The sequence below is a fragment of the Megalops cyprinoides genome, chromosome 10 (assembly GCF_013368585.1).
Source record: "Megalops cyprinoides isolate fMegCyp1 chromosome 10, fMegCyp1.pri, whole genome shotgun sequence".
NCBI classification, from domain to species: domain Eukaryota; kingdom Metazoa; phylum Chordata; class Actinopteri; order Elopiformes; family Megalopidae; genus Megalops; species Megalops cyprinoides.
Window position 1 is genome coordinate 31,644,857 of NC_050592.1, and position 17,888 is coordinate 31,662,744.

A 17,888-nucleotide genomic window follows, 5' to 3' on the forward strand; every position below is an offset into this window, starting at 1 on the left:
TAAAATTCTGAAATGTGTGTGGTTACATTGACTGCCGTTTGAGTCGTCCTCCGTGCGTGCCTGTGAAGTTTCACAGTGGCCTAAAGTGCTTGCAAATTATATCTTGCGAGCTGGCTGAGTCACAGAGCCAGCCGTTGCTGTGTTTAAAATGTGTTACCGGAGCCGCTTGGGAAAGCGGCTCATTTCGGCGCGCTGCGCCGGCTCGGCATCGGCCTCTGAAACCATAATGGCAGCCGCTTTGTGGAAGTGGCTTGTGGATGTTGGGCCGTGGCCAATCAGAATGCCCCTCCAGAGGCAGTGATTACAGGGGAGGTCTGCCCATCTACCCACGAGGCATTGCTAGCAGGCTGGCAGAGTGAAGCCTCCTGCCTTCGCCCTGCTTTCCCACGTAGATCCTCTGTGAGATGGATGGGAACTTCCCCTTCCCAAAGTCACACTCTCCGCCGGTTTCCATCCGCGGCGGTGTGTCTTATGCCGGGCGGCGTGGGGTATCGTGTTCTGAGGGGGTCGCTCCTCCCCCTGCGGTAGGGTGTCACTTCAAACGCAACAGGTTGCGCGCACATGATGGAGGGTCTGCGAGCGGCGAGGCCTGGGGGCAGATGTGGTAACTCTAGCCCTGCACCCTCCGCCGAGCGCTCCATTTATCAGCCGCAGATGCCAGCGGGCCCAGACCTGGGCATGGCGGAACCGCTCCAGGGGGTGCTGCCTCGGAGAGGCCCGTCCCACAGCTGGTGGAGCGGTGTCGGGGGGTACGGGGAGGTGTGTGTCTGTGTGTTTGTGCGCTGACAAAAGACAGAAAGGCTTTGCGTAAAACAAAATCACGCCCTTTACCCACCGGAACAAGGGTCACACATATGCTCCAGCTTGGTGCTGATCTTAATAGTAAAGGTATGTAGTGAAGTAGTAGTAGGCTTAGATGAAGTCGTCATCCTGAGCAGCTTGCATAGCTTACACATTATCCAGCTGGATGTGTTCTAAAGCACTTCAGATTAAGCACCTCGCTCCATTGTACAACAGCAGCGGCCCACCTGGAAATCAAACCAGCAATGGCAAGCCAGACACGCTGCTGTCAGCTACGCCATGCTGCTGCTGTCACGTTATTTACTGGGAAGGAAATGGCGCGTAACAAGAATGTGAATCCCGCCAGGGCAGCGGTCCTCAGATGTGAGCGGGGAGCACGCCGCCAGGCCGAGGTTCACCCACCGGCGACAAAAACCTGCCGGGTTGCTGCTGCATAAGTGCCTGAAGGGCCGTCCTCGGATGCTGAAAATGTCTATCAGCGACCAGATGGCAGACTGAAAAAGGCGGAGTCAAAAACGTCTGACCTGCCTGGGTTTCCCTGAGCGTTTTAAAAGCGTACGAACCTGGAGCACGTCCAGTGGCTCTGTGAGAATAATGAACTGGAGCGGCTCCAGACACCGGGCCGTTTAACCCCCCTCTGGCGGGACCCAGAACTGCTTTATTAATTCAATACCGATAGCTGTTATTTATTAGCGCCTCGAACATCGCTCTTAAATACCTTCCCCCGAGCCGCCCGGTCAGAGCCGGCTCTTGGGGCTACCGCGGTGGAGGAGCACGGGGGCGCTAGGAGGGCCCTCTCCATGCGGCTCTCAACGGGACGGGCAGCGAATTTAAAATAAAGCCCGATTGGAACAGGTGATGTCAGAGTGCAGCGGGAGGCCTCTCTTGGTGCCAGCTTGGTGGTAGACCAAGCATTCCGCTGGTGAGGTTCCTGTCGGTGGCTCCGTACAGAGGCAAACTCGAAACAGCGGCGGAAGCCCTGACCGGCCCCTCCTTTCCTCTCTCTCTCTCTCCCTCTGGCTGGGTGTCTGAAAGCTGCTCTCGCCGGAGAAACGGCACTGACGCGGTGCAGGATGCCTGCGGTAATCCCCCGCTCGCCGCGGCGCAAATTGCCGGTCCCTCGGAAAGATGGCACGCGGGCGCTTCTTCCACACTGCCTGGCACCGGGGAGTGGCACAGGCGCCGGCACGCAGGCTGGCGCACCGCGTGACTCGTACGCCAAGGAAGGGGGCTCGAGTGTGCTCAAGGAAGGGGGCTCGAATGCGCTCAAGGAAGGGAGCTCGAGTGTGCTCAAGGACGGGGGCACCGTCCTCGCGTACCGCGCCGTGTCGCAGGGGACCCGTCTCTCTGCTGGTTACTCCTCTGTCAGATGCACAGAGATCTTAATACCAGCAGGTGTCTCTTGTACAGGACTGAACTGGAATTCATTGGTATCCTGCTCCAGGCTCAGACTTACAGCATGGCAATCTCAGCCTGATTCCTTTACTCCTTCTGGAATTTTTGCATTCCATTTGTGTACCGTAACCATCCAGATTCCCATATTTTGCTTGTTGTTAAATGTCCTTCTCTCGTTAATAACATAAAAATGAATAAATGCACCACATGTTACTGATAGACACCTACACTTGTTTTGAGGCAGAATAAAGTGTTTGGTGGGTTGGGCTGAACAAGTGTTCAAGCACGGCAACTGCCCTGGAGGAGCCTCTGACTTGCTGGTGGTTGGCAGTTCCAACTAAACACTTGCCCTGGGTTTATTTTCACAAATGCATTTTCCTCTAAAATGTATTTAATCAGGCGCTTGTAAAAACACATAGAAAGGATAATTGGGAATAATCAAACGGTGCCCATTTGGGGGCTCATAAATACACTCTGAATCCCATCTCACCTCCACTGCCACGGCAGGGGAACTTCTGGGAGTTGCCAGTTTGAAACACATTTCCTGTAGGGGAGCATCCAACGGCGTAGCGACAGCCTCCAAACGATTTTATGACCAATGTCCAGGTTCCAAGGAGGTGGCGTGGGTAACGAATACGACCAAATAAAAGCACCACCCCCACAGAGTCCTCTGGCCCTGTCTGTACAAGTACACAGATATATGTATCAGGAAACCAGTTTACAGTGTAACAATATCTTAGAGCAGTATATAACTTCGTTCCCGAGATTCAGACGACTGTTCTGTTTGCCTTTTTTGCTTCTTCCCTTTTTTGTGCAAATGGTGTTTCAACACGGGGTGAAGAGGGTGAGCTGAAATGCAGCTACGTGTGGATATTCGCCTGCGCTGGGTTCACACAGCCAGTCAGCATGCGCTCCCACTCTCGCCGCTGTGGTAATTGCTTGGACAGTGAAATGGTTCTAGATGATTTTTGTGTTGTTTTTTTATACTCCTCTGCATTTGATAGCGCTGTCATGGCCAATTATTCAGCGCTAATGAATAAAACACACATGTCACTGTCAGTCAGGCTCCTCACTAGCGCCGGTTTGGACGTTCGGTTTTCCTCTCTGGCTCTGAGAGATAGCAATGTGGCAAGCTTGTTCTGTGAGAAAGGGGAATGTAAATATGTTTGTCTGTGTTCGTAGCAGTAATCCGGGCTGATGTTTTACAGCCTGTTATTAATGTTTCTTCCTGTTTTTTTTTTTTTGCTTTTCCAGTACTTGCTCTTCCCCACTCAGGGTTTGTGTTCATTACATGACATTATTACATGATTGTCATTTAGCAGGCACTCTTATCCAGAGTGACTTACATAGCTTACAGTTTTACATGTTGTCCTGTTGTACAGCTGGGTATTTACTTAAGGAATTCTGGATTAAGTACCCCGCCCAAGGGTGCATGCCCACATGTAAAAACATATGAAAGCACAGGTTATTGGCAGTCAATGTGCTTGTGATGATGCTGGCGACACAAACCCCTTGCCTGCACCCTGACCTCGCGCCCCTTTCAGAAAGGGCCACTTTGCAGGAAGGTTCATCAGCGAGCCCTTGCTCATGCGCCCAGGAACCAAACGGAAGGGCCTCAGCCCACTCTGTGCATGTTTAAGAGACACGCGACCGGCCACCCTGACCTAGACGAGAGAAAGAGAGCACCTGGTGGTGGCAGTGGTTGGGGGGGGGGGGTGGTGCTGAGCGGAGTGCCCGGGAGAGGTTCGGCACGGCGGAGCGGTTCATTTTCTGCTTGTCTTTTATTAGGTGCGAAGCCCCCGAGCCCGGCGCCGACCCTGGAGGGCTCGGTCCAAAACGTGGAGCTGAAGTACTGCAGCAGGGCGAGCGTGCGCTGCGCCTCGGGGACCGTGGGCGCCGTAAAAGTGTGTGCCAGAACCCCAGGTGCGTGCAGCTGCGCCCCGTTAAACTTTACGGCCCGTGCAGGAGAGCTGGCGAGGCGCTTTTTTACAGGGGGCCCGGGAGGTCCCCGTCGCTCCCGCGCCTGTCACCCAGGCTGGCGTGAGGGTCGCCCTCGTGCGGAGGCCCACACTCCGCTGCCCACTGCCTCCAGCTCAGTGCATTCACAGGTGACGGCAGCGCGTGATGTTGGTTGGTTACATTTTGGCATGAAAAAAATGTCCTCATAGCAACTCCAACACACAAACCCAAAAAACTGTGGAAAGAGTGAGAGAGTTAAGCGAAACAGTCATCTTTTCGCTATGTTTGTAACCCTAAAACCTAATATAGTAAGATAAAAAAGTAATACATGATATGACCTTAACATGTACACATATTAATATATTGGCACCAGCAGTAAACCACTGTTGTTGCTACTCTTGGGTACAGCTTTGATGGTAGCCCTCAAAGATGCTGTCTCTACACCATAGCATAGAACCTTCCCGTGAGACCAACCTGCACACGCACAGCCATATTTGTAGTAACTTTTCCACTCACACTCACTATAAGTGGTAAGGCTGGGCCATGCTGACAGCAGTGATTTCCCATCACCCCAAACCCGCTTTCCCCCCACCCCCGGTCCCACTGCAGGGGCGGCCGAGGGCGAGAAGGAGAAGTTGGTCCCACTCATCCAGGGCCCGTCCGACACAAAGGAGCTGCACATGAGGAGGTGGCTGAACGAGATCCGCAAGCCCGAGTCCCTGCTGGCCCCGGACCTCCTGGCCTTCTCCGTGCAGGTGCCTCAGCAGGGAGAAGACTGCCGCAACTCAGGTGAGAATGGCCCCGCCCCCTGTGTGTGGGGACCGCCCACACACTCCGCTTCCTTTGCTGTGAATGATGTTAGTCATATGACTGCTGAACAGCCAGCTACCAGACTAGAAGAACCAGCTACAACTTTACACTAAATAGCCCTTATACCAGTATATTCATACTGCATTTATACAGGTACAGAGTAATTACTGACCTAATACTCACCATTATTAAGTAGCGTTTTTAGGTCTTGTAATTCCACTTATTTAACAACATGACTATGTATGCTCACAGTAGTGAGTAAGTGCAAAGTAGTGCCTGTGTTGTTACAATAGAAATACTGCATTGGGGGCCACATGACATAAAGTTGGAGCACTCAGTGCCCCTCTAATGTTATTAAGTTTCAAAGGCATTTTCTTTGTCTATAGAAAATAATACCCAGAAAGCATGTTTGGCTGGATGAACCAGACATTTTGGCATCACTCTAATCATGGTCTCTTTTTGCCTTTGGGACGTCCAGCCAAACACTTATTTTTGGGATATACAGCCAAACATTTTATTTTTTCGCAAAACTCTGTATCAGTGTTCCGCTAAGTTGTACTACATCATTCAGCTTCAGTGCAGGTCAACTACATGCACTGATCATTTATCAGAGAACAATATCTGTGTGCATTTTTAAATTGAGGAATTTATTGATCAGCGGTGACAAATTGCTCCATTGTTTCATCTATTAAGAGAGCCGTTCCTTTCTCATGAAAAGAAAGATACGTTTTTTTTCTTTTTCTTCAAGCTCTGGCTTTACCTTAGCGGGGCTGAGGAGACAGCTGTTTGTTTTTAAAGCAGTGTTTGAGTTTGCTGAGCGGCAGTGTGTACTTGTGTAATCCCAGCCGTCCTGTGCAGCTGGCACAACTGCAGCCAAAGGTGTCTCGTTTCCACCGCTGAGCGAGGCATCTGGGATGCACAGTGAAACCACAGCGACCCAGTGATGTGTACCTGTACTGCACCCCCCCTGGCGGACCCCCCCCCGGCTGTGCTGCTGCAGGAGGGACCGTAAGGGGGGGTGCTCTATGGGGGGCTAGTGAGGGGTTCAGTACGGACCTGGCGTGGGGGGACCTCTTGAGGAGCAGGCAGTGCTGGGTCATGTGTGGGGTGGAGAGAGGGGGCTGCAGAGGGGCAGTGTCCGGTTGCGTTTTAGTGGTCTCGCCGAGCCTGGGAGGACGGGGTTCACATGTGCGCTGGAACAGGAACAGCAGCTTTAAAGGGAGCTTCGGTTTTCCGCTGAATCTTGTAAACCCTGCTCTTCCTGTCGAGAGGGATCTGAAATATTTCGGTTTAACACCCCCACAGCCCTGTCCTCGAACGTATTTTTTTGTTACCAAATTTAGCATGTCGCTAAGCAAATGTAGTCAAGATGCACAGATTGGAAGATTGCATCACATGACCTCAAGTTCACCAGCCACTAGCCCATTCCCCTCTCCCCTGCAGAACACCCTCGTTCGTGCCCGCCCCTCAGAGCAGGCGAATTTTCATTCCGTCACCGCCAGTATCTCTTGGGTGAGCGGGAAGTAGCCGAACCGCAGCCGAGCTCCCCGGGGGGGTTGTAGAAGACGAGCGCACCTGCAGCTGCTGGATTCGGGGCTCCGCTCGCGGCCTTTCCCAGCCCAGGCCCTGGGGCCTCGCTCCCGCTGAAGTCATGCAGATCAGGATTTCATCACGCCCCCGGAGCCCAGGGACCGCAGCTGAGGCTTCCCGTCCCGCCGCAGCCATCCCGGGCCCGCCCCCCTCCGCCCGTAGCCAACCGCAAGGGCCGACCGGTGCCACTGTCAGTCCTCTGCGGACACGCTGGACTCCCACACGCCTCACGCTCCCCCTGCGGTCTCTCTGTCTCTTGTAAGCAAAGAGGCACACTCTTCATTTTGCTCCTGGCAGACGATGTACAGCACCATCCCGTGAGCATTAGCCCAGCTTGTCTATGGAATCCTACCGGCACATCGCTGTGAGCACAGGCCCGTGAGATTAACCGCGCGCCCCTGTCCTTAAGCTCCAAAGCCGGGCTCTGAATCACGTCACGCCAGGGGCCTTCAGGATGTCACAGGTGACACAAAGCTGTCTTTGGTTCTGACTCAGAAAAGCCGGAGGTCTCAGCTTCAGTAAAATGATAACATCGCCTAGGAAAGGAAGAGCTTGTGCAGTAAACCAGAAACAGGAATTTGAAGACCGGCAATCCTCATCCTTTGAAAAGCCTTGCAGCATTTTAGAAAGCCTGACTAAATCCCAGAGTATATTATTTAGGCTGCCTTCAGTCAGTGGTTTATTTTTTCAGCATTTCAGTAAAATTTTCAGTAAAAGTAGACTTTTTTAATTTGAAGATTTTTTGTAAATCCTTATAATGGGAATTTTTAAGTAAAACACTGCAGGACAATAAGCAGACCTTCAGTCAGAAAAAGAGCATAACAATTCGGCGTTGTGCCATTTCTCTTCATAGAGCAAGCTGTCACAGTTGAAGTTGCCAAACATAGCAAATCACAGTAATTATTGTTTCTACTGTAGTACAATTCAATGTTTCCACAATATGATAGAATTGATAGTTTCCAAACAAGTACATTTCAGTAGCTACAAGTCTTTGCAAATAAATTGAACATGCCTTATTTGATGACAGCATGCTGTCATATCACTGGATACCCAGAGGCCTGCCTACCGTCTGCAGGACACACCCATCCTAGCCTCCCCATTGGCTGTATTGCGTCCTTTGTGAAAATATCCAGCCCTGGATTAATTTCTTCATGTATTTGTTCTCCAGATTTGGGTGTGAGATGTATAAGATATTCCTCCAGTGTTTTTCTTTTGTGACCCATAAAAAAAAAAAAAAAAAAAAAACACAGGCCTGATCGTCATGGAAGCGTAAGAATATTCCATTGGAGGGTGTGGATTGAAATTACACCAAAAATTCAAACACATTTACATACAATGCATTTTTAGGCAAAGTACTATTTTATGTACCTTGTATGAAAAAACAAAATGCTATTCTAGGATCCCTCTGAGAGCACAAGTCTTAAACATCCTTAACAAACGTTTTGTGTCTTTAGTTTGACTGCATAAAATCAACATTTTAGTGCCATGGAAAAATTCCATTGCTGTCATAAAAAATATTGAAAATCAGTGGATAGTGGATAACCTTGAACATTATGTGCCTCTCGTATATTTAAGAACTTTATATGAACACCACTGACAGCTCTGTTTAAGAGTAAAACTATCACCACTGGAGACATTTGGAGACGTTTGGAACAGTAGTAATATTACTGTCTGAGCGTGAAATAGTCCTAATAATCTTATTCTTAGTCAGTATCCAACCACAGAAACTGAGACACATGAATGTGGCAGAGTCAATACAAAAAAATGAATCAGTTGCTGTCTATAATATTTGCTATGACTGTTAATAATACTCAGTACACATTTTAAACAGATTTTGAAGGGAGGCATGTTTATAGCTGGGATATATACATATGGAACGGTCCTCACAAGTGAGCAGAGCTAAACAGATTCTTTTTTGCGTGTATTAAATTCTTCTCAGTGCTCCATGGGCTATTAATATGATTTAGAAGGGCTTCGTATTCAGCAGATCAATGCCCCGTGAAAACAGCTCGTGTTTGCGCATGTTAAAAACTGATTCCAACAGAAAACAGTGAGGGAGATGGGGATGCCGAGGACGTCTGTGGCAGATGTGGAAAATCTGAGCCCCCCCCGACGTGGCTCCTTCAGGGAGGGGAGAGAGCGTGCGGGAGCGGACCTCCCACCGTGTCCGTCTACAAACGGGATCCTGCCGGCCCGTCCAGGTTCCCGTCAAACCCGGGCGTCCTAATCGAACACGAGCCCCCCAAGCGGGCGCACCTGAGTGCGCGGCGTCTCCTGCCAGAGAGCCTCCTTTAATCTCAGCCGCACCTGTCAGTACAGGGCAGCAGGGGCACGGGGAAATGAGGTCCGTCCCGAGCCGTGCAGGAGCGCACCGCATCCGCCGTCACGGCAACGGAGCCTAACCAGCTCAGACTGACACCTTTTTCCTGTAACGGCCGGCTTTGAAGATTCTCAAAAACTCGCTACATCTTTTTTCATACACACACACATATGTATTTATATTAATACATTCCAACAGAAGCAGAACGTTTTGCGCGGTGGTAAGCAGATGATAGATGCGATCCCATGCCTTTAAAGATGTGAAATGCAGATCGTTGCGTTATTTATTTTGCAGAGAGCCCCGCACCCCTGAGACCCGCTCTCAGTCCAGCCCCTGCGATCATGACATTTTAAATCACTGAAGCACTTGGCTCTGAGATCAAACACATTTTATTTTTCCCATGAGGCCTTCTAAACTTTATTTAGCGATTTTTTTTTTTTTTCAGAGCCATAATCACTGCACATTCATTGAAAGAATGAAATAAGTGCTGCCTGACATGAATACATAGAGAATCCATTAGAGCATAATAAGCAACAATCAATTTTTATATTTTGCTATAAATATGATTACCAGCTTCTGGTTCTCGTATGACGCTATTATAAGGACGTACTTAACCTCTGCGAGGCTTTGGTTCTGATCTCGCCGTGCTCAGAACAGACGGGTTTATTGTGGAAAATGAGAGCTGTTTGGTTTTAATTAGCCCGCTTGCCTCGGTGTGTTATTTGAAGGTTCTCCTCCATGTGAATTAACTGTAGCTGGTAGCAGAGAGGGGTATGGCGGCTTCTGTCCCCCTCGCCGGTTTTGTTCTCAAATCCCTGCGTAGCTTCATCTCTTAACGTTTCTGACAAGTTCTGGAAATCACAGCTGGGCACATCATTTGTGAATCCTTTAATTGCCTCAGCAGTCTGTTTTCCAAACCTCATGCATTTTTCTTGGAAGGGGTAAGAACTGTAATGTCATTGTGTCCGGCATAATAAAGTGTCCCCAAGAAACATGGGTCTTGGGTGCCTCTGAAGGTCCCATTAGCTAGGGAATACAACACTTCATAGATTCCAGTGGTGAATGTTAATTATCTTGAAAGCATAAATAATTTGCTGTGTAATCCAGGAATTTAAGGGCATCAGCACGTGCCCTAATCTCTCTAGCTAAGGTTTTTTTTTTATTACACACACAAAAATAAGCTTCCTTTGAATTTGGCCATCTGCATCTGTTTTGTGTCTAACTGTTCACCAGCGAATTAAAAGAAATTCCAAATTTACAAAAAAAAAACCTCTGTGGATCCAAACCAATCTGTTTTTGTTTAATGGAGTTGAGGTTGGAACATACTAATAAATTAAACGCAATTAGAGGCGTTGGATTTATCACAAAAAGAACCAAGCAGCAAAGCTTTGAAAAGACTTTTGAGGACATTTTTTTCGTGGACACAAAGACGTAGCATGAAATAATTTAATATTTGCTCTTAACCCTTTTGCGAGCAATCCAAGGTGCCAGTTGCAGAGCTTGCTCTGGTATGTTAAGACATTTTTTCGGGTGACGGGAAAGAGTTAACCACTAGAGAGGGCGAAATATGATTCATGTGCGCGTTTAGTGTTGAGATATAATGACTAATGAGAAGTTGGTGCCCGCAATTAAAAAGGACGGAGTGCTCCATCAGCAGTGGCGTGGGCTGGGCGGGGCCGGGGGGGGAGAGCACTCCTTCCGGGAGGGGACTGGACCCCGGGTCAGGCGTCGCTGATGCGGGGGCCGAAGGTTCAGAGGTCACGAGGAAGGAGGGGTTACGTGTGTTGGCCCGCAGGATGTAATAACGTGGTGAACGGGCGTGCCCTGCGGTCCGGGACCGGGTTCGGGTATGGAGGAGTACGCGTGAGGATTCGGAGCCGCCAGTGAACCCGGGGTCGGACCCGGCGCAGCCCGGCCTGCGAGGCCGCAGGTGTTCCCCCCCCGTCCCTGTCCCGGGGGAGACTTTACGATGCCGGTTCGAGGGGAAGAAAGCGCATGTGTTCTCCCCCGGCACGCCTGCAGCTGTGATACAATGATTTATGCCTTTCTCAGAACTCTGGGATTTCAAAATGTTACATTTAATCAGACGCACAGAAAGCAGAGCAAATGTTAAAGATGTTCCATATAAAGACTGCAGTTTGGATCTCTCTACCATACCCGGCAAGCTGTGGGAATACAGGAACAAAGTGATCTTTAATCTTAATTTAAACATATTGAGAAGGATTATGAAAGCAGCGAGGAATTAGTCCTTTGAGAGCGCTGAGTGCTGTAATACTAAACATATTTGCCTCCTAATTACTTTTAAACCTGTTTTCTCAGATTATGGGCCTTATAAGAGGCAGATGGGAACCGAATGTCTCAAAGTTGTGGCGTTCATTCACAATGTTGCAGAAGCTGTGAGGAATTTGATAGCATTTACTAGATAATGGCTTTTTACCTCTCTTTCAATTTTACATGAGTGGAACTGCATGTTTTATACCTTTGACTTTTTCAAAACAATATAGGTCCATATATGCACACATTTATAAAATACATTTACATCTGTTGTGTAAATGTAGTTGAACTATAATGAAAAAAACATAGATGATATAAATGTGTACATTTGGGCAGGTTTTTGGTGTAGTGTACTGTCTGCGTTCGTGTGCGTAGTGTGTGTATTTGTGTGTGCGTGTGTGTGCTTGCATCTGTTCATTAGTGCATGTGTGGCTATTTGTATCTGTGTTAGTAACAATGTATGTGTAGTGGATTTGTACATGTGTCCTTGTGTGTGCGTGCCTGTCAGCGTGTGTCTCACATCTATGTGCACAGTATAGGCATGGTGCATTTGTGTGCGTGCTTCGTACATGTGTCTGTATGGCTGCACATGCGTCTGTGCACGTATCCGTGTGCGTGTGAATGTCTGCCTGCATCTGCGTGCGTGTGTGTGCGACTGTGTCTGCCTGCATGTGTGAGAGTGTCTATGTCTGAGAGCATGGAGGTGGATGGTCTTAGTTGAGCGAGCAGCTTTGAGACTAATGAGAGCAGGTGGGACTGGAAGGGAGCCTCTCTTTGAAGTCTCCCAGAAGGAGCTCCGGCCTAAATGACTCCCTGTCCTGCTCCGGCACGTCGCCCGGGCCCGCCGAGCCCCCTCTGAAACCAGATCCCCAGATGGGCCAGCTGAGGGTCCCGCCGCCCCTCGTCGGAGCTCCTCCATCCGAGGGCTCCAGAAGGCGCCCGGGGCGGCTGTGAGTGGAGAAAGAAATGAAACCCAGGGAAAGTGTTTGGTTGGACAAACCCAGCACATGTAAATCAGTGCTGTGATGCTGTTTGATTGTATTAAGTATATGTGTACATAGATCACTGGAGTATACGTTACTAATAACTTTCCAGGGAATAGGATGTGGGTAGTATGTAAAAGCTTGTTATACTTGCATATTGAAATTAAACTTATTCTTCCAGCTAGGTCTGTACCCAAGCCTGTCATGAACGGAATAGATCTGATAGAACAGAGTTTGTGCCATGCTTACGCTAGCTGGCATTGCCAGGTTGCTCACTCTGTGAGCCTCTGTGAGTTGGCTCACTCTTGCCTTGTTTCAGGGGCCCAATATCACCCGAATTATCCTTGAATAGTTGTGTTTTGTGCTGGGCAAGCGTGTGCCCCTCATATTTATTGCGTAGCCCTCAGACATGCTTTTTTCATTTGCTTTTAGTCTTTTCCGAGTTCCATAAACAACTCTGCTGGAAAGCATGGGCGACCTTGCGGTCGGCCTTCAATCCAAGATAAACACTGTATAAACTGTCGTGCGGTATTCGAAGGTCAGAGATGCTTTCTGCTTCCACTGGCCGTCTTCGCCTTGTGTTTGTCCTTGATAGAACAACCAGTTGATCTGCAATTTAGCTCAATGAACATAAGGCTTAGCGCCACGTTTTCTCGGATATCTTTCTATATGACCTCATTTGGCATCATATGCCAGCCCGATTACCTTATTTTACACTGTGCCTATTGCTATGTGAATTTTTGAGAAATTAAAGGCTAGGAAAACCTCACAGAAAACCATATCGTTTAAATGTTGGCGTTCTGAGGCATCAGGATAGCGCAGGTAATGGTAAACCAAAGTGATTTAACCGTACTTTGTAGTTGAGTTAAGCCTGCCAGGTCAACTTTGATAAGTTGCTAAGCGTGTGGAGAGCCGGCCAAGCTGCCAAGCACTTTAGCGCGAAGTGGAAAAATCGCTAATCACAGTCGGGGGAAATTAACGTCCTGCTTTGAGCTCGATGACGGTCCCATGCCATGTGAAATCCCACCCCCTCCCCCCCTCCCTGGTGGCTTCGGAACACTCTCACGGAACTTAAGAGTGCTCCGGAGAGCCTGTGTCACAGGATTGGGGGGGGTGGGGGAGGGTCCTGCAGCCGCCCCTCAAACAGTTAAGAAGTGTTTAAAGCTTGAAGGGATACAGTGGTCACGCTCATAGCAATCTGGAGATAACTGTCATCAGCTATCAGGGGGAGGAGGGATCGGAACCTCCAAGTGTGAACAGAGGTCATTCCGGGTCGGTGGTGCTTCTCGTCCGCATGATGAGTGCTAGTCAAAGTATGGAGGGATTGAGAGGCTGAGATAATTGCTCTCCCCACAACGACAACTCCTTTGAACACGCACAGGCAACTCATACGTTTCCAAGTGTAAAAGCTGGCTTTGCGCTGAATAGTTCCCGCTTAGGATTATTGCCGGGTTTAGATTTCCCCGCGCTAAATCATCGGCGGAAACGAATGATTGATTTCCAACCTTTTCCGGGCAAAAAGAGGGAGAGGGATCTCTTATCTGAAGTCATTATTACGAAACAAATGGCCGGTGCTTAATGTGAGCTATCTGTTCCACTTTGGAGCTATTAATTTCCTTAGTATCCAACATGTGCCTTTTAAAAATCCTGGGAAAAACGAAGTCCTCTTTCATTGTCAGGAGGCCATACCCTTGGCTACCGAGCAGCTGGAAAATTTTGATCCTGCTTGTCAGCTACTGGGTGTAATGTAATTCTCAGGGCACCGGGATTCATTTCCCACAAAGGTACAATTCATTTTTAATGTTTGTCAGAGAGACACTCAGCAACCTCCTTACGTAAGTCCACTCAAGAGCTTTGACTAGCTTTTCAAGTGCGTGGTGACTGCTGAGTTATTAGAATGAGTAATTATAAATTAAACTTTTGTAAAAGGCATTACATTTTCCTCCGACTGCTTTGCCAGCTGGTCTCTTTTTTTCCCCCTTCTCTCCCCTCTGAAAAAAATATGCTAGCGTGAGTGTAGCGCTTAAAGGGGCATTCCTGCTCCTTTTCCTGCGATGTTGACTGTGAACACGCATGCTTACTGGTTATTCAAGTGTACACTGGTAATCCCTCGCCTTCTACGAAGCTTTAAAACTGTTTACTCTTTATCCAAGGAGGACTGAGTAGCAAAAGGAGGTCAATTTTGTTAACCTTATCTAATTGAATGTTGTCATTGGATCAAAGGTCGGCGCATTCCAGGCGGTCAGATCAAACATTGCGCCACCCAATCAAAACAATTGGCTCGCCCAGATCACTTAATCGGGGGCTTTCGGTTCTATTCCCACAAATTAGGCGGGATATCCATGGGTGTGCCGCTGCTGATCGCGGTGTCAGTCCTCGCTTTTCCCATCACCTTAAGGCATTCAGCCAAGTTCATTATATACACTAATTGGTGTAGTTTTAAAGTAGGTATATTTTAATAGAAATTAGTTGTCAGGCTTATTATTTTTGAGCTTTGTAATGAATAATCTCACTTTTTTGGTTTTTAATTTTTTTTCTTTTCACTTAGTTTTTTTTTATAACTGTTAATTCATAACTGTGAACTATTAGTAGTTTTATATATTTATTTATACATCTTTGGCAGTTTTCAAAAACACAATAAATCTAAAAGGTGTACTTAATCTGACATTTGTTTACTTTGAAAGGAATGCTTTAAATATTCTGACAGGATTAGTGAATGACAAGTTTATCTTGCATATATCTAAGCCGTCTCATAAGAAGACCACTCTCAGTACAACTGCAGGGTTTCACGCTGGTTGCTCCACTGACACAGATCACAAACTGCAAATGACAGTTTATGATCCCCCGCCCTGCCCCCCCCCCCCCTCCACCGAGCTTTCTGCCGCGATCAAAAGACATGCCGTCATAGTTTCATATTACCAGATAGTTAATCATTCAAGTCAGAAAAATAACCAATATCGCGAAGGCGACCAAAGTTCAGATTCGACCCGGAGAGTGCGGCGAGTGGTTTTTCTGTGCTGGTAGCGGAACAAATTGGAGTCTCTCCGCTTGAATGCAGATATCAAAACAGGGGACGGTGTGGGAGGGATGGGAGCTCATTAGCTTCTTCACAGCCAAGCCGAGGCCCCGCTTTCCCAGGGCCCAAGCCTGCGACCGGCTTGCTTTCGCCTCCACTCTTTGGAAGTCTTGTAGCACTAAATTATCATCACCCCCTTCAAAAGACAAAAGTTCCACTAAATTTGTCCCCTAAAAAAAAAAAGAAGAAAAGGGGCGGAGGGCAGGGACGATTTTGCGAAAATTCTTTGATTCCAGTGTGGGATTAATTTCCAATTGTTCGTTAAGCTGTTATTAATTAACCTAATTAAGGCACGCAGTAGTTGGGGTGGGTTGAAGGAGGGTCGTGAGAGAGATTTCTCACAGTTATGGTAGGATAAAGAGGCGTGTAATTAATGAAATCAGCCAGTAGGAACTGGGGCTCGGAGGCTGGATGAAATGGAATGTGACACCGCCAGGCCTCGGAATTCTCCCTGTCCCGGAGAGAGGAAGAGGATTTCTCTGTAGGCCTAATTACAAAAGCCCCCGGTCTGAGAGCAGACTCTTTAACAGAGCAAGATGCCCACATCCCCACCGGCAAGGTGGCAGATTCCACACACACACAGAAGGAAAGCACACAGCTGTTAGGCGTGATTTTGAAATGACTGTTACTTGTATTTGGTGACCTCTATTGACCTTGGCATAGATATCATCTCCCCCCTCCCTCCTAAAACCACCCAGGCTTGGTGGCTGGATTGACAGAAATGGATGGAGTGAAAGGATGGACTGAAGGGAAAAAAAGGCAAGATTATTTTCTCTTCTGCTGCTTGCACATGTCCACCTAACAGGATCCAGGTGTACACTGGAAGTTCTGTAATGCTCCATTTTCCTGTTGATGTGACAACGGTGTCATTTCATATACTTTCCACATTCCATATTCCATATACCTCCTGCTTCAGTTCACTCTTCCGCACCTTTGAGAACCACACACCTTGCCCCGTGTTGATTTTCTCAAGGAGAGCAAATTGGCCAAAATGATTGGCTTTGTTATCTTCTAACAGCAAATTAGCCACACCGCCCTGTCCTTATCAAACGGCATAGCAGCTCTGGTGTCAGTGATTGATAAAAGTCAGTATCAAGAGCTAACAGCTTCGGTGGTGAGCAGGACCAGGAGTGACTGATAGTGGGCCCCTCCTCCCTGCCCCTGTCAGACTCCTCTCAGAGAGAGCGGTAACATTTAATCCCTGTGTGTGGGGGCATGTGTTTTTTTTTGTTTGTGCTTGTGTGTCTGTGTGAGGGGGGGTGGAGATAGGGGTGCTTGTGTGTGAGTGTGTGTGGTGTGTGAGTGGGTGCGTGTCTGTGTCTGTGCGCACGTCTGTCTTGTCTGTGTGTCTGTATGTGTGTCTGTGTGTGAGCGCATGTGTACGTGTATGCTCGTGCATTCATTCCTTTTCTCGTGTAGGGTTTTTATTTCTGCTGCAGCCAGACCCTCTCATCTTCTTATCTGCAGTTCCTCCCAGGTGGGCGGTCAGCAGGGCTCTCTTTCTCTGGTTCTGTTCTTGACCTCTGAACCCTTCAGGCAGACAGGCAGAGAGACAAACAGCAGATTCATTCATGCACTGTGCACCCCTGTCCAGAGCTTTCTGAGGCACATCAGAACACCACTGGCCCTTTGTCTGCTGTCAGAACCTGAACTTGGAGGAACTATGCAGGGCTAATGGCCTGCCTGCTTTTTCAATGTTCCTTTCTGGGACATAATGAGGCCACAGGAGACGATAAACCAGGGTGTTAAGCCCTCCTCATGCCCCTGAGCTACGAGGTAACAGCCGGGCTACCAGTGCATTTATCAGGCTACATAGCACTGCATTGTCAGGGGGTTTTGGGCAGACCTGCAAAGCACAGTCGCTGTTTTTACTTCGGCCAATGGCAAATTGGCTAACTGGTGTGAGGAGTTGTTGTGCACGTTTTGGCCATGTTGCCGTGACAGCAAGCCTCTGGACAACGTTTGGTCCTGGGCAGGAGCTCTTCTGCTTGGCCAGCATGTACTATAACATCAGGGGCTAAAGTTCTCCTTTTGGAAAGACCCCGGGGCTTCCCGGGTTTGTGCTTAAGTTGCTGGATACAGTTCCCCATCCTGTGGCCTCCAGTGGAGCAATGGCTAAGGCCTCGCTCAGTGCAGCAGCAGCAAAGGGCTTAGAGCAGTACTGACAGCTCCCGGTGCCAATGTGAACCCTCCACTGGCATTAGGTGACCTGTTAAATAAGTAGTTTTCTGTTCTTTACTGTTCTGCTGAAAGCTTCTTAGATAGATAAAACAGAGCTGTGCCTGTTATACTTTAGAAGGTGCTATATGTTTTTTACACACCTTATATTACACTATTATCATTTAGCAGATGCTCTTATCCAGAGCAGCTTATATAGATTACAGTTTTTTCACTACCCATTTATACAGCTGGATATTTACATGTGGTGAGAAAGATAGTGGGCGGCTGCGACTGGCCCGGCCGGCTGTGTGTATCTCCGCGTTGCATGCGTCGTCCGGCTGTCCGTCCTCCAGCTAACAAACTCGTGTTTGTGGCACGGCTTCACCGGGGCCCTGGCAAACGCGTGCTTATTTACGAAGGCACACGGAGCGTGATTGAGTAATGATGGACGTCTGGAGGCTCTTTGAGGAATTAATAGGCGTTTCATGAAGCCGGCGCTTTAAGTCCTGTGTTTAGACTG

General features: G+C 48.4%; 1 protein-coding gene across 3 annotated transcripts in view; it reads left to right on the plus strand.

The window, feature by feature from the left end:
- Positions 1-17,888, plus strand: part of LOC118784006 (vacuolar protein sorting-associated protein 13B-like) — a 281,109-nt gene that overhangs the window by 82,936 nt on the left and 180,285 nt on the right. For all 3 annotated transcript variants that reach the window (XM_036537972.1, XM_036537973.1, XM_036537971.1), the window contains exons 17-18: positions 3,985-4,119; positions 4,765-4,944. In XM_036537972.1, the coding sequence (XP_036393865.1) occupies positions 3,985-4,119; positions 4,765-4,944 (315 nt within the window). The remainder of the gene's footprint in view (positions 1-3,984; positions 4,120-4,764; positions 4,945-17,888) is intronic.